The following is a 16,367-nucleotide window of genomic DNA, read 5'->3' on the forward strand; positions in this document are numbered from 1 at the left end:
TGGTTTTAAATGGAATAGAGTGGTTGGGATAAAACTCACGGAAACTTGCACTGCCGGCTTGGTTTTTGCTTGGAAGCTTGTTTCTCCAGAGGTCCAAGAAGGTTCAAATCCCACTGTAATTACCTCTGAAAATTAAAGCTTCAACCTGGAGCCTATCTCTGGAATACAGGGAGCGGGATGGAGAATGTCACACTTTGTGGAGACATGAACCTCTGAAATATTAATATAATAGAGTACAGAAAGACCTCAGAATATTGTCATTTTACTAACACCATTCATCATGTTCACTGTTATATTCATGTGTCTGTGGCTTTCATTAGGTAAGTTAACATTGATCTTTTCAGAAAGGAGATAATAAATTAATGATTAATTAGCCTGTGTGATGTTAAGAAAAAATAGAATATGAGTTATATAACTCAAAACTAAAAAATTATTATGTTCTCTTCTCTATAACAGGTGACTCCATGGCAGATTTATTAGATCCACTTTTCACTCATAAAGTTGTAGATGAAGGTGATGATGTTACTCTGTCCTGCAGCAACAAAGACAGTGGTTCAGTAAACAGCCTACAACGGTACAAACAACATCCAAAATCTAAACCTGAGTTCCTTTTTTTCATCACTCCATGTGGAGGTAAATCCCTATGCCACCACGTCTGTCTGCTAAAGTTGATGATAAAACTAAACAAGTGGATCTGATCATCTCCTCTGCTGCTTTTAATGTTTGATAATATACAATTAGAAGGTAATTTATTCATAATCACACTCTCTGGTATCACCCAGATGAGGATGGGTTCACATTTGAGTCTTCCTCATATCGTCTCACAGAGTTTTTTCTTGCCGCTGTTGCCTCAGAGTTGCTCATTAGGGGTAAAGTTAATTTTCAACTTTGTAATTTCTATTCTGAAATTCTGAATTTCTGTAAAGCTGCTATGAGACAATGTCCATTGTTAAAAGTGCTGTACAAATAAAAATGAAGTGATCTGAATTGAATTGAACTGAATTTCATTACCTTTTGGTTATAGACATAGCAAATTTACTTATGAGAGATTTTGTTTAAATCTGGATCAGTTTCCTATGATTTTCCACAGCAAATTATCATAATTATTTATAAATGTACAAATAATTTAAAAACCACACAAACAGATAAAGGCTTATAGTATTGTATAGATGATGAATCTTGAAATACAACACCAGCCATAATGACTCTAGATTTCTGTCACTGACACTGTGTGAAGTGATCTGTACAAAATAACACTAAAACTGCATCACTTCCTGGGTGTGTCCTTCTAGAGACGTGTAAAGTTCAGCACATACAGCACTATTATACAGAATCCTCACAGAGCTGTGTTCAGAAATGGATCAACTATACAACTTACTGTACATAGTGAGATACATACCACTGATTCTCACTCTAGTTACAGGTAATTCATTTTCATCAGTTTATCAATAGTTTTAACTATCACAATCATATTTAATCAGTTAATTAATTACATTATTTAATAACCATGGTTTTTTTTGGCGACGCTACCCATGCACTTGGAGGGTTGTGGGGCTGTGGTCAAGGGAGGCCTGCCAGGTCGGGAAAGAGAGGCACTCTGGCAGGCGGTCACAATGGTTGTACCACGCAGGCTTCCATTACCAGACGTGATTCAAGATCCAAACCCAGGAAAGGTTTGAAAGGCTTAGGCTCTTGTTGACAAGGTTTGCTGATATGAACTTGCATCCCAGTCTGTTGCAATAAATTCAATTCAATTCAATTTTATTTGTATAGCGCTTTTAACAAAGAACATTGTCTCAAAGCAGCTTTACATGAGAAACCACATAAGAAAACAACAAACATATGAACAGACAAACAGACAGACAGTCCTAGATGTTATCCCAAGTGAGCAAGCCTGAGGTGACTGAGGCAACTGTGGCAAGGAAAAACTCCCTTAGATGGTATGAGGAAGAAACCTTGAGAGGAACCATACTCAAAAGGGAACCCATCCTCATTTGTGTGACAATTGTGTGATGTAGATACAGCATGTGTATAGTGTTATGTGAATCAATAAGGAGGTTGTTGTCCATGGCGCTGCTTGAATATCCCAATCCTCACAAGCAGAACCCGGCTGGAGCTGGTCCATCTCCGGATGCCACTGGAGCCGGCACAGTCTCTGTATGCCTCGGGATGGGTAGAAGAAAGGAAACAATGGAACAGCATTAGCGTAGCTGCTGTTCATAATATTAGCAGTACTAGCTGAATGTGCATTTAGCATCAGATGTACTGGAGTGCAAGGTTATGGGAAGTGTTAGATGTATGCCAGGCTGAAGAGATAAGTCTTTAGTCTACATTTAAACTGGGAGACTGTGTCTGAGTCCCGAACACAGTCAGGAAGACTATTCCAGAGTTTTGGAGCTAAATACGAAAACGCTCTACACCCTTTTGTGGACTTTGATATTCATATTATATTAATAATAATTGAGATGAGGAAATCACCATTGCATGCTTCTACTTAAATGCTTTTTACATTTTCCATAAATTTCACCCAAAGGCCAAATATCCTTAACTTTCTGTGAGTAGTGTATATATATAGAAAGAAACAGCCTTTACTTGTCACATATACATTACAGCACAGTGAAATTCTTTCTTCGCATATCCCAGCCTTGGAGGTTGGGGTCAGAGCGCAGGGTCAGCCATGATACAGCAGCTCTGGAGCAGAGAGGGTTAAGGGCCTTGCTTAAGGGCCCAAGTTATGATGATGATGTTACTCTGTCCTGCAAATACAAACCAAGTCGTACATCAGACTACCTGCAGTGGTACAGACAATATCCAAAATCTAAACCTGAGTTCCTTCTGTACATTCACCAAAGAGGAACACCAATCAGTCCCAACAATCCCTCAAGAATGTCTGTTAACATTGATGATGAACAAGTGGATCTGATCATCTCCTCTGCTGCTGTATCAGACTTTGCTCTATACTACTGTGCTCTGCAGCCCACAGTGACAGGAAATCCAGCTGCACTGTACAAAAACATTCACACAGTTTTGTTATATATAAAGCAGTTCTACTGATAATTTTGAATTTACGTGCCATGTTTGGAGGAATTCTGTCTCTAATGTGATTTATAAAGAATATATTTATAAATCACATTAGATTTTTGACACATGTATTATTAGGAGACAGTATGTTCATTCAGACACAAATCTATCACTGAGCCTCAGTGAGTAATCTCTGCTCCTCTGCTGGTCTGATCATGGAGACAGTCTTAGATGCACATCACAGAGGACCTTTTCTGGGCCAGAACATCCAACAAGAGTCTCAATTTCCTGCAGAGACAGAAGAACGCACACTTCCCTCTCATTCTCATCACTACAATCAGGAAAATATATTGCAAGCATCCTGAACAGCTGTACCACATATGTGAAACTGAGTCTCAGAGCACAAGAACCTACAACAGATTGTAGAAACCACTGAAATCATCAGGGTTCTCCAAGATGTGTCATCTGTTCCACCACGTGTTCTGAACCTACGGTCTTCCGTAAGACATCATGTCTGATCAGGGCTCTCAGTTTACGTTGACAGTCTGGAGAGCTTTCTGCACCCACCTGGGAGTCAATGTGAGCCTCAGTTCCAGTTACCATCTGCAGTCCAATGGGCAAACCAAGAGCCTGAACCAGGAGATCGGCAGGTATCTATGCTCCTACTGCAGTTGAGGGGAACAGTGCTGGAGTGAGTTCCTCCCATGGGCAGAGTATGCCCAGAACTCTCTCATTCACTTGTTCACGGGCCTCACGCTGTTCCAGTGCATCCTGGGGTACTAGCCACCTCTATTTCCATGATCAGGAGAACCCTCGGACGTGCCCGCCATTGACGACTGGCAACAGATCCAGGAGGATCGCCATAGATGCCCACACCCTGGATTCCAGGTGGGACAGCTGGTCTGCCTCTCTACGCAGAACTTGAGGCTGAGACTACCTTGCTGTAAGTTGACCCCTCATTTTGTCGGCCCGTTCTGTATCACCCATCAGTTGAACATGGTAACCTACCACCTGCAACTCCTGGCATTGTACCACATCTCTCCCAGCTTCCACGTGTCACTGCTCAAACCTGCACGCCGCCGTCAAGGAGAAATAGCCACGAACCTCCACCGCTTGATATCAATGGTGCTCCAACTTCTAGGGTGAGCTCGCTCTTGAACTCCCGATGTCATCGTAATCTCCTGCAGTATTTAGTGGACTGGAAGGGTTACAGCCCGAAGAGAGGTCATGGGTCAATCCTGGATCCTTCACTGGTGGAGGAGTTCCACCACCTCCACCCCAAACAACCTCCCTTGCGACCTCAGAGTCGCCCTCGGCGTAGAGCACCCGGAGGTGTTTCTAGAGGTGGGGCTCTGTAACGCCACCAGCACCTGTCCGCCAGAGGGAGCCCTCACCTGAGTTCTGACACCACCCACGAAGGACACTTCCGGGTTTCCATAGTCATTTAAGTGGCGTGTTCACCACGCTGAAACTAGTGATGGGAAGTTCGGATCATTTTACTGATTTGGTTCTTTGAATCTCGTTCAGCAAAATGAACGAATCTTTTTTCAAGTCATTTCGTTCACTTCAGCAGAATGTAATTAAAATGTTACATGTTAATTCCCTAACGCATCTACTTACGCACATATTGATCACATTTCAAATAAGAAAGAACTGTCATGTTATAAGTAATAGCTTACCTGTGTCTTGAGGCTATGCAGTCTGTTACTTCATCACCTCACCTCCGGATGTTTTGGGTCGAATTTGTTCGTTCATTTGTCACGTAACATCCTAAACTAAGCTATGCCATGCCGTCTCCTGTATACCCAACAGAATGATTAATCTCCCACGCATTCGGTTCAAATCAGTTTGTTCATCACGTGACAGCCCCGTATGGCAACGCAGTCTGAGCTGGAAACAGAAAAGATTAACTCACCTTTCGAGTCTTCGGGTTCGAGTCTTTCGTTCACCTGACATCCTTATAGGCTAAGGCAATGCAGTCTGAGCCGGTAACAGAAAAGATTAATTTATATAACAAGTCTTTGGATTCATGTTGTTCGTTCTTGTAATGTGACTGCTTCCCGTCTCAGTATCTTATGACAAATACAATATTACATTAGTATTATTGACTTTATAAGGTATTAAATTATAAAACTATAAAATTATCAAAATATTTGTGCAATAAACATTTTCTGAAAAATAATAATTCTCCTTTTTTATTGTTTAATATTTCTTGAGGATATGTGCGGTGTGTGAGGGTTTTTTAAAAATAAATAAATAAGTAAATAAATCCACATTTTACCTGGAAATGCTAATTTGCCTGTTCTGTCTTTATCTGTAAACAAATACTACTTATTAAAATAAACTAAACCTGCAAACACAAGGTACCTATTGTTGTTTATTTTGCCACCAATTGTGCATTTGCTGGTATAATACTGATAACTCATAAACTCATAAATGACACAGGGGCATAACAGAAAAGTTATTAAGGTTAAGGTACAGCATTAAGGTTATGTTTAGGTCAGATTCTATATTATTAAATAACTGCATATGGATTAAAAACACTCAGATTTATGCATGAATTTATACATTTCTATTTTCTACACTGCAGGGTTAGCTGGTGTTTATTCAGATAAATAATACAAAGAATAAATAAACAGTAAGTTAATAAATAAAATAAAATAAAATAAAAAGTAAGTAGATAAATAAGAAAGAAAGAAAGAAAGAAAGCAAGAATGATTTTCCCTAATGAAATTTAAAGCATTAACCAACTCTTTATTAAAATATTTAGTGTTATGGAAAAGAACCATAATGACAGATATTCACACATTTATAGTCTGTAGGAAATAAAAAGCTATAATGCATCACGTAACAGTAAGAGTAAAAAAAAACTGTAAGGATGTTTGAGAATGAACTCATTTCTGTATCCAATAAAGCGGATCATGTCACTTCACAAACCCGAAGACTCAAAGGTGAACTCATCTTTTCTGTTTACTGAGCTTATGCGATGTTGCGCATGCGCAGTCAACACAAAATGAACGATTCACTCGACGAGACGACTCAGTGTTCTCGAGTCATGGGAAAGATTCGTTCAAAATGAACGAAACGAAACATCACTAGAGCAGAGCATTAGGAGAGGACATGAGAAACAGCACCATGCGGAGACGGAGCTCCACTTTCTCCTCCGCCGCCTGCGTCTATCTCCTGATCTTCTGCACGGAGGTAAGTTATGCGCCCTGACGTGCACGAGTGCTCGAAGAGCTCACGCGCTTAAAAAAAACGCAGCGTAACATTTTATTAGTTTTCTTTTTTTATTGCGTCATTTTTTGGTAGAAACTTTTTAAACTGCGCACCTTACGCACCTACCAGTCGTGAGAAACCAAAAGTGCGCCCTGATCTTTACCCAAGTACTGTCCTGTCAGAATAGCATGCACCAAACAAACAAACAAACAAACATCTCGATTCTTCTCCAGAAACCCTGTTGCAAAGATTCCTGAAACAGTTCCCAGCCTTCAATGCTCTCTAGTAGAACCTTCACTGCCCCCCCATCTCTCTCTCTATCTGCAGATCCCTGAGAAACTTTTCCATGCATGCTCCTTGAAAACTTTTTGATTGCTGCCAGAATGAATAATCTGTTGTTTTATATTTACCACCATCTAAAAAACAAAACAAAACAAACAAGACAAAAGCAGTTCCTGGAAAGGAGAAACCGTTCAGGTTTGGTGATGTTTTGAAAAAGAGTGAACCACAAAATGCCTTTCTGAAAGTAATGTTATTTTTACTGTATGCTAGATGAATGATTTTTAGCGTCACCGAGAAGAATGGTCAGAAGAGCATAGTCCACTCCGGAGGGGAAAAAGTTTCTTTCTTTCTTTCTTTTCCTTTTTTTTTTCTTTTTTTTTTTTTAGGTTAATTTTACTGCCTTGTTTTCAGATCCCTCTTTATAGCATTTTTATTTTGGAGCATGAATGACAAATTTAGGGTCTGTTCCAAATTTCTGGACCACGTCCTGCCATGCTGTTTTGGACATGCCCATTGTCTTACATGCTATAAACGGCATAAAATAAGCCACTAATTCCATCTTTAAATAAAGGGTTTGTCTGGGTTTTTTTTTTTGCTCTTAACAATCTCCGTTCTTGTTCCTGTTCCCAGCTGTGTGAAGCATCAGGCTACTTTGAGTTCCGTGTGCTGTCGGTCAGGAATGTCAAAGGGGAGCTGCAGAGTGGCTTGTGCTGCGATGGCACAAGGAACGCTGCGGACAACAACAGATGCACGTGGGACGAGTGCGACACGTATTTCCGCCTGTGCCTTAAGGAGTACCAGTCCAAGGTGACCCCTGGTGGACCCTGCAGTTTCGGCAGTGGATCTACGCCGGTGATCGGCGGGAACGTCATCTCGCCCAAGAACCTGGCGGAGAACGACGAGGCTCGCATCGTGCTGCCATTCAGCTTCCCCTGGTTGGTGAGTTTGACCTCAGTGTATAAATATGTCTTAAGCAGACAGTTGATGTTTACCAGAGCGGTTCCCGTTCTCACGCTTGTTTGTGGCGGTTTTCGGTTGTGCCAGAGTGCATGGGCTCTGTCCAGAAATTAAAGTGAGTTTGAAGTCCACGCAAATATCGGGAAGCTACTTGGACCTGCCAAGAAGTGTGTGTGTGTGTGTGTGTGTGTGTGTGTGTGTATGTCTGTGTGCGTAGGGGGGATTAGTACAAATATTGACTCTCTCTTCACATCAGCACATCAAGTGGCCTTCAGCACTCGACTAATGTAGTCTCATCCTCATTAAAGCACACACTCTATCACTCAGGGTGTCTTTCCCTCTTCGCTTTGGAAGTCTAACTCCGTAGATCTGGCTCTATTTCAGTGCACACCCGATTCTGTTAAACTCATTTGCATATTGGAACGAAAACCTATCGGTTTCCGATATGCAAATGATTTCGACTTGATGATGTCACAGTAACCGGGATGGATTAGCCGCAGCGCTAAGCTGCTTTAATTTATGCTAGGTTATATTTTGTTACTGTAGCGGTTGCTACGGTAACATTGCATTTTGGCTAATTAGCTAGCTAGCTAATGTTGGTGATATTTGAAAGCACAAGGGAAAATTGAGGGGATTTGAACATTTGTCATTCTTTGGTTGTGTGTGTGTGTGGAGTTTGTCACACAGCTGAGAGTTCCCTTACGTCCAGTCCGTCCAAACATACTTCACATACACACACCACGCGAGCCGCACACACACTTCTCACTCTGCTGAGTGAATGTCTCACACTGATGCAGGACTCCAGACTGCTCTGAAAAAATGACTACGGGTCATACCCAAGTGCATGTTCCTAGCCGTCATTTGACTACACACACACACACACGCACACTCCACACACACACACACACACACAGGACAGCTGCTCCAGGATCAGAGCTGTTTATATAAACTTTCATTTTTTCATGCCAAAAACATTTTACGAGACTTTTTTATTTATTTGTTTTTTATTTGTTTTTGCACGCTTTGCCAAATTTATTGTTGTTGTTTCCTCAATCAAGCCCTTGCTTCTGGAATCTTTAATTTCCCTCTGGAATTTGCTTCCGGAATTCTTCTTTCGCTTCCCGAATACTTCCTTTTTGCTTCTGGGAATCCGGTCTTTGCCTATATTTCCCGAAATCCTTCGCTTGCATCCGGAATTTCATCGTTGCCTCAGGTATCCTTAATTTGGCTCCGCAATCAGTTTTGCCATGTTCAGAAGTGCCAGGATTCGTCCTTCACTCCCAGAATCTCGGGTTTTGACTCCGGAATCTTATCTCTTGCTCCAGGATTCCTTTATGGTGCTTCCAGAATCTTCGTCTCATGTCTTCAGAATCTTTTCCTTTGCTCCGGAAATTTTGTCTCTTCCTCCAGAATTTCCTCGTCAGTGCTCCTGGAAGGTTTTCGCTATCTCGGAATCTTGCCTTTTGCCTCGGGATTCTTGTGCTTCGCCTAGAAAAAGCTGCTTTTGATGTCCGTCAAATTCAGCGACCTTCTGAACCTGCGGAGGTCATTGGTCGAGCTGCGGGATCCTCATCAGCGATTGGCTGCTTTTGATGTCCGTCAAAGAACGTGCGGACTTGATGTGTGGTGGAGAGATTAATAATAATTAAGCTAAATTAGCTTAATTGCAGCGAAGTTTTCACCTGTAATAACGACAGAAGAGTGTCATCTGCTCATGCTGAAGGTAAGAACATTTTTTTATTTACCTTTATGGCGGTGTGAGTCAGACAGATTTTTAGGCTGGATAGCTTTAAACTATGTGTATGCCAGCTAATAAGGCTAATATCTATTAGGAACTCCATTAGCATCATCCACAACTCCATTAGTGTCTCCAACACATTTATTTTATGTGCCACGTGGGAGGCAATTAGAATAATTTGTATTAATTAATTTTTTGGTACAGACGAAATTCCCAAGTAGTTCATAGGCATGTTTAATGACATATTTGACATAATATAGTGATGAATGCTTGAGTAAATTAATTTAGTCATAAATAGTTTGTATGAACAATTTGTACACTTTTATAATGATTTTGATATCATATATATATATTACAAGTATATAACAGAAACTTAGCTAAAGCAAAATAACTATTTGTATTATCAACTATTATTTATATGTAAAATTGTAAAATTGTGTAATTAGGGATACAGATTTCACTATAGTCTGACAATAATGTGAAGATATAATGTTATTTAACTAAAATTTATAAAGACGTTATACTTATGTTCTCTAAACTTTTTCAGTCAACATGGTAAGAAAAAGGAGAATAAAACCTGAAGAGGATGCAAAAGAACACATATTGTCAGGCAAAGACAAGGCCTTCATTGAGGGACGAGAAATCAACACATTTAAAGGTAAGTTATGCATCACAATAGTACTTTTACATTTACATATCTTAGTCTGGGGTGAGCCACATTTTTGTATAGACTTTGAAGAGCCAAACATTTAAAAAAAAATGTCAAGACAATTTCTTAAATTTAATGTGAGTTTACAGAAAATAGTGTAATCAAAGTCATAGTGGTGAAAACTGATGCTTGACTTCCACAGTTACTTCACCTCATATTACATTCCACATTTTTACAGAATTTAACTCTTTGAAAGTATAAGTTGGTAAATTCTATAACAGTTTTTTATTTTGTCCTTTTAGGGAGAGGTGTGTTTGCACTTGAACACATTGAACCGTCCACCTTTGTTGTTGAATATCGTGGGATTCTCTCTCAAAGTAAACATGTTAAAGACATTCAAAGCAGCTACTGGTTAGATTTCACATGGAATGGAAAACGTTATTGGTAAGTTGGCTGGTTTTTGTTTCTTTAATTTTGAAAACTTTTTTCTGTCTGTTTCATGTTATTCTAAAAAAGCAACAATAATGAATATTTTTGTTACTATTATTATTCTAATGATATCCTAATATAACAATTAATGACATGGTGGTCAGGTGGACAACAGGGTCATTGCTAAAAGGGTATTATTTTGTGACTTTGAGTGGATCATCCCACCTTTTTAAATTTACTAAATTTATTGTTAGGAAGGGATGTTAATGGTCATAATATCTATTTGACAATAGGTTAAAGAGACCAAGGTTAGCGTAATCCCCAAAATATACATTATTCAGTTAGTACCTAATGTTCCAGTCAGGAATGTTTTAAGTTTTTTTTTTTCTTGTACTATTTTTCTTACAGCATAGATGCTTCCAAAGGAGATGGAACACTAGGCCGACTGGTGAATGATGATCACAGAAATCCAAACTGCAAAGTGAAGACAATAATTGTTGAAGGAAGGCCACACCTGTGCCTATTTAGTATGAGATATCTTTCCAGATGACGAGGTTACATACAACTATGGAGATTCCTCTTGGCCAAGGGTATGTAATGTCTTAAACTTTTTAGTGTTTTTATTATTGAAAGTCAACCATGTTGTATTTTGTTACGCATTTATTTGTGTATTTAGTTTTTGATTATGCCAATTACTGTAAAAAATGAACTTAAAATATTTGTGCATGTTTGTTTCATTTCTGCCGTGTACACAACAGAGCTGAAAAAGTGACAGTAGATATTTACGTTTTGTTTATACTTGTATATACTAAAACTAATTGTGGTGGCCACTTGGCAGGCATTATTTCCACATTGTGATACCTTTTCTTATTACATTTACAGTTGCTGTGTGAAGACACATCAGTGAGAGAGACTGAATGTAGTATCGATACTTCCACTTCAGGGAAAGAGAAGGTAAGTGAGCATATTTTCCTTCTTGACACACTGTTAGATGTAGAGGGGTTGAGCATCACACTAGACTGTATTATTTGGACTGGTGTCTTAAAGACATTGTTGTGACATCTCAAACTTTGAGTAAAATGTAGCCCTCTCTGTTCATTCATCTTCATCACTTGTGTATCGGGGATGGGCGTGATGCTAACATGAACTGTAAGGACAGTTTCTCCCTATGAGGACCGTCACATTTTTACACATTTGATGGAAAAGTGGTAGATGAGGTGTACACCTGATGTGTACACTTTTGAACATGGAAATGCTTTCAGTGCAACAATAACTGCAGTGACTTTCAGGCTGTCCAAGAAAAGTATAAAATTAGTTGTTAAATTTTGTTTTGTCCTCAGCTAGAGGTGAGGTGTTTGTGCTTGTTAAGGGTTGCTTGTATAATATCTACATATTAAATGCTTTTTTGGGGGGTGGGGGGCAGCTTTAAAGAATAAACAACAACATATGTATTTATTCTAATTTGTTATAGTCAGGTGATACTTTCAAATAAACGTGTTTTATAACAACAGCATATAATCATCTAATTGCAGGTGCCCTTTAAAGGCGATTCAACTACAGTTGCCAAGAAAGGAGTTTCAGCTTGGACTGGAAATGAAATAGTAACTTGCACTTTATAATGTAACAGTCATGTGATTTTTCATTCATTCATTCATTCATTCATTCAGTCATTCATTCAGTCATTCATTCATTTCTTAGACTGTATAAAAAAGTGGCACAAAATTGTTATATGTCCAAAATGTTAAGATGATAAATTATAATAATCAAATTATTTTTTCCATTTACAGTGCCACCATGAAGTTCACAGTGCTGTTATCTCCAGTTTGGATTCTTGTGAAGAGTGCACTGGACCTGTGTCAGGTCGAAAATGGCTTTGTTTAACTTGCAAATGTAAGTATCTAATTACCTCAAATATATGGTTGTACATGTGTTAATTTATTTATGTGTTCTTCACCCTTTCAAAAACCAAATGGATTTGTCATATAATTTCCTGCTATTTCTGTTGTTCTAAATGAAATGCATGGTAATATTTTTCAGTATGTTCAAGATCATGGCACAAAACCTGCTTCATGCTTTTTTTTTTAAACCTATAATCTATTAACATTTTAAAGTGACATTAAAACATGCTAGACTATAAGTACAGTATTTCTGACACAGGTTTTAATATAATTATTGAATTATCATAATTATCATCATCATTATTATTACTGGGTTTGTTTTTTTTTAGCCAGAGGTTGAATTTTCCGGTTTTGAAGAAACCAGCTCTGATGAACAAATTTTCCATGCCCTGAATCTTTAAACAATGAATCTTCTGATGACTTCATTCCGGACTCTCAACAAAACAGTGATAGTGATGACAGTCTGTCTGTCAAGACACAGAAACTACCATCTCATAAGACCACACCATCTGAGTCTTTTAAGAGGGCAAAGAGTGTTCCACAACTCACTCACTCTTCATCCATTGAGCAAGACATGGTGAGTGATAAATCCAGCTCCACTCAAGAACTCTTTTGTGACTATGTAGCCGGTAATGATCATGATACTACCACAAAAAACGCCGAGACGCTTCAGAGTTTTAAGAAGACACCAGTAAAATCTTTTGATAAACAGTCAACAATTGACAATATGCCAAGCCCCAAAGAATCCCCCCCAAAAATGTTTTCCACCCAAAAAATTACTGTTATGTATACAAAAAACCTCAGTCAAAAATCGCCCGTCACTTTAAAAAGCATCAAGACAGTGAGACAGAAATTGCTGCCGCATTCTTGCTCCCTAAACACTCCCAGGACCGAAGAAAGTTACTTGAGAAGCTACGGAACAGAGGCAACTATGAACATAATCAAGAGGTTATGGAAAATAAAAGTGGACCACTGAAAATTAGAAGAAGGCCAGGAAGATCAGAGATTAAACTGAGAGCCAAAACATATGTGCCCTGTGTGTACTGTAAAGGCCTGTTTGTTCGCAAGGAGCTGTGGCGCCATACATGGAGATGTCCTTCAAAGATGTCTTCAGAGTCTGAAGCAACTGGTAAAGCCAAAGTCTTAGTTTTGGCTGATATGTCAGAATCAACTTTTTCCCAAGCAGTATCTCCTGAGGTGTGGAAGATCTTGGGAAATATGAAGAATGATGACATTTCATCTGTAGTTCGAAATGATTTTCTCATACTCCAGTTGAGTCAGTGTCTTTACAACAAGTATGGAAGTGATCCAACAAAATCCGAATACATCAGACAGAAGGTCCGGGAAATGGGCAGACTCTTGCTAAGCTTAAGAAAAAAATACTCCATATTTAGTTTTGAAGATGCTGTGAAACCAAATCATTTTTACAAAGTCATAGAGGCTGTGAAAGATGTTGCTGGTTACGATGAGAAGAGCCACTTGTATAAGACACCAAGTCTTGCACTGAAGTTAGGACATTCTCTCAACAAGATTGGTGACATTATTCTTTGCAGGGCCATCGCAGAAGAGAATGATGGTATGACTGAAGCAGCAGAGCGATTCAAAAGACTGTGCTCAAGTGAATGGGCAGAACACATCTCCCATGCTGCTCTTGCTACTTTGAGCAAATCAAAGTTCAACAAACCATCTACTATACCATTCACACAGGATGTGCAGCTTCTCCACCAATACCTAGAGAAGAAATCTGCTGATGCTTTTGAGCCTAAAGCCTAAAACATCATGAGTCTTCACAAACATATGCAGAACTTGCCAAAGTGACACTTGTACAAGTAATAGTCTTCAACAGACGTCGTGCAGGAGAGGTCTCTAAAATGATGCTTGAGTCTTTCAAGAAAAGAGACCAGACTGAACTCCATGAGGACATAGCTGTCGGTCTCTCTCCATTTGAGCAAAAAATGTCCAAGCAGTTCAGCAGAGTAGAAACAATGGGCAAAAGAGGGAGAAAAGTTGCTATTTTGTTAAACCCTGAACTTGTCAGAGCAATACAACTTCTTGTAGACAAGAGAGATGCATGTGAAGTAGACAGGGACAACACCTTCCTGTTTGGAAGACCAAAGTGCTCAGCAACCAGCTTCTTTAGAGGACAAGACTGCATCAGGTTGCCAGATGCAACTATAGAAATTGCAAAAATCTCAAAGCTGCTCCTGGCAATGGAGAAAGGAACTCTCACAAGTTTCCAAGGAAAATCTCTGGATGAAATTGAAATTCAAGGTATGTCCATGAATTTATACTATAATGTTAAGTGCTTAACATGAATACCTTAAATTAGGCAATAGCATTAAAGCAGTGAGATTTGGGTAAACAATGTATAACTATGTACAATAAAAAAATAATTAAAGTGATTAGAAGAAGGGCAACATTGAAAAACATGAAAGGAAAAACAAAAAGACCAAAAGGATGGAGGTAGTATGACATAAATATTGATGTTCATAAACTTGAGATTTTATTTAAGTGCCTGTCATTTCTTTACATAATGGAAGTTTATCATAAATATATGTGTACTTAATGCACACGTGTGGGTGTTTGTCAGATATGCTTTTCTATAGATGAAATAGATGTGGAATTAGATGAGGAAGAAATAAGTGATGAAGATGATGAAGATTCAGATCCTGTCCATGAAGTAAGGGGTATATAATAAATTTTATTCCAGTGTGCATTAGTGGTATAGTGTATTCACTAAAGAAAATTGCCACTGGAGGCCCACTTCAGTGGTCTCCTTGTAGTCAATATGGCTTTATGAAGAAAATTATTAAATTAGCCTAAATAGGGACGCCTCAGATTAACGATGTAACAAGTCTGGTACGGATAAAATCATTTTTGGCACTTGCTAAGACTGCTTACTGATTCCTCTATTTTAATTTCTTTTGTCATTTTTACAAATATTTTGAAGAGATGCCAAAAATACAGTATGAACAATATTAGTTGTATTGTTACCCCACAGATGAGGCTGACAGCTCCATAGGTATACAAATACACTATATTGCCAAAAGTATTCGCTCGCCTGCCTTCACATGCACATGAACTTGAGTAACATCCCATTCTTAGGGTTTAATATGATGTTGGCCCACCCTTTGCAGCTACAACAGCTTCAACTCTTCTGGGAAAGCTTTCCACAAGGTTTAGGAGTGTGGTTATGGGAATTTTTGACCATTCTTCCAGAACCTGGAGCTTGCTTTGTGCACTGGTGCGCAGTCATGTTGGAACTGGTGTGGGGTTGTTTGTCAGGGGTTGGGCTCGGCCAGTGAAAGGAACTCTTAATGCTTCAGCTTCATACCAAGACATTTTGGACAATTTCATGCTCTTTGTGGGAACAGTTTGGGGATGACCCCTTCCTGTTCCAACATGACTGCACACCAGTGAGCAAAACAAGGTCCATAAAGACATGGATGAGCAAGTTTGATATGGATGAACTTGACTGGCCTGCACAGAGTCCTGACCTCAACCCCATAGAACACCTTTGGGATGAATTAGAGTGGAGACTGTGAGACAGACCTTCTCGTCCAACATCAATGCCTGACCTCACAAATGCAAGAATGGTCAAAAAAGAAAAGGAAGAATGGTCAAAAATTCCCATAAACACACTCCTATTAAACCCTATGGATTAAGAATTGGATGCTACTCAAGTTCATATGTATGTGAAGGCAGGCGAGTGAATACTTTTGGCAACATAGTGTATATTTGTGTGTGTGTGATATTATTATAATTATTGTCCCGCAGTAAATCAGTGTAAATGTGGTCCTGTACATGTTACTCATGACCAGAGTAGTCCTGTCTGCTAATATTTTTAGACACTTTGGACTGTAGAGCTGGAATACATTTGAGTGTTTTTTTTTCCATCAGGGAAAAGAAAAAATAATCAGAATGAAGCTGAGAGCTCCAGAGGTATGTTAAACATTTGGGTATATTTGTTGCTCAAAAAAAAAAAAAAAATTATATATATATATATAAATAAAACATGCATATGTGTGTGATCTGTGTATATAATTTTTATTTGTATTTATTTATTGTATTTTATTTATTATTTATTTTGCAGTGGCCAAATCATGGAGCCCAGATGAAGTGAATGCTGTCATGAAGCATTTCAAAAGTCATATTTTAAAGGGACACCTTGCAA

General features: G+C 38.9%; 2 protein-coding genes and 1 long non-coding RNA gene across 8 annotated transcripts in view; all 3 read left to right on the forward strand.

The window, feature by feature from the left end:
• Nucleotides 1-6,050: 6,050 nt before the first annotated feature.
• Nucleotides 6,051-16,367, forward strand: part of LOC131350516 (protein jagged-1a-like) — a 21,766-nt gene continuing 11,449 nt past the window's right edge. The window contains exons 1-2 of one of the 2 annotated variants that reach the window (XM_058385511.1): nucleotides 6,051-6,222; nucleotides 7,153-7,461. In XM_058385511.1, coding sequence (XP_058241494.1) covers nucleotides 6,142-6,222; nucleotides 7,153-7,461 — 390 coding nt within the window. In that variant the 5' untranslated portion in view covers nucleotides 6,051-6,141. The remainder of the gene's footprint in view (nucleotides 6,223-7,152; nucleotides 7,462-16,367) is intronic. The other variant, XM_058385510.1, reaches the window with a different exon arrangement.
• Nucleotides 8,469-12,367, forward strand: LOC131350519 (uncharacterized). 3 transcript variants are annotated; one of them, XR_009204276.1, is made up of 8 exons: nucleotides 8,469-9,202; nucleotides 9,765-9,875; nucleotides 10,169-10,310; nucleotides 10,704-10,885; nucleotides 11,178-11,249; nucleotides 11,828-11,915; nucleotides 12,083-12,185; nucleotides 12,333-12,367. It is a non-coding gene; the product is annotated as an uncharacterized LOC131350519 (long non-coding RNA). The 3 variants fall into 3 exon arrangements; XR_009204274.1 differs by lacking the exon at nucleotides 8,469-9,202 and having other exon boundaries at nucleotides 9,314-9,875; XR_009204275.1 differs by lacking the exon at nucleotides 8,469-9,202 and having other exon boundaries at nucleotides 9,314-9,875; nucleotides 11,828-11,896.
• The window catches only part of LOC131350517 (uncharacterized), a 5,767-nt gene continuing 1,809 nt past the window's right edge, over nucleotides 12,410-16,367 (forward strand). The window contains exons 1-4 of one of the 3 annotated variants that reach the window (XR_009204273.1): nucleotides 12,411-14,464; nucleotides 14,784-14,873; nucleotides 16,094-16,135; nucleotides 16,287-16,367. The exon at nucleotides 16,287-16,367 is cut by the window's right edge and continues 1,809 nt beyond it. Coding sequence is in view for 1 of the 3 variants with exons in the window: in XM_058385512.1 (XP_058241495.1) it covers nucleotides 14,065-14,464; nucleotides 16,094-16,135; nucleotides 16,287-16,367 (523 nt within the window). In the remaining 2 variants the exon portion in view is untranslated. Of the gene's footprint in view, nucleotides 14,465-14,783; nucleotides 14,878-16,093; nucleotides 16,136-16,286 lie in introns of those variants that run through there. The other 2 variants (XM_058385512.1, XR_009204272.1) reach the window with 2 other exon arrangements.

This window comes from Hemibagrus wyckioides, unplaced genomic scaffold, assembly GCF_019097595.1.
Source record: "Hemibagrus wyckioides isolate EC202008001 unplaced genomic scaffold, SWU_Hwy_1.0 Contig4, whole genome shotgun sequence".
Lineage (NCBI taxonomy): Eukaryota > Metazoa > Chordata > Actinopteri > Siluriformes > Bagridae > Hemibagrus > Hemibagrus wyckioides.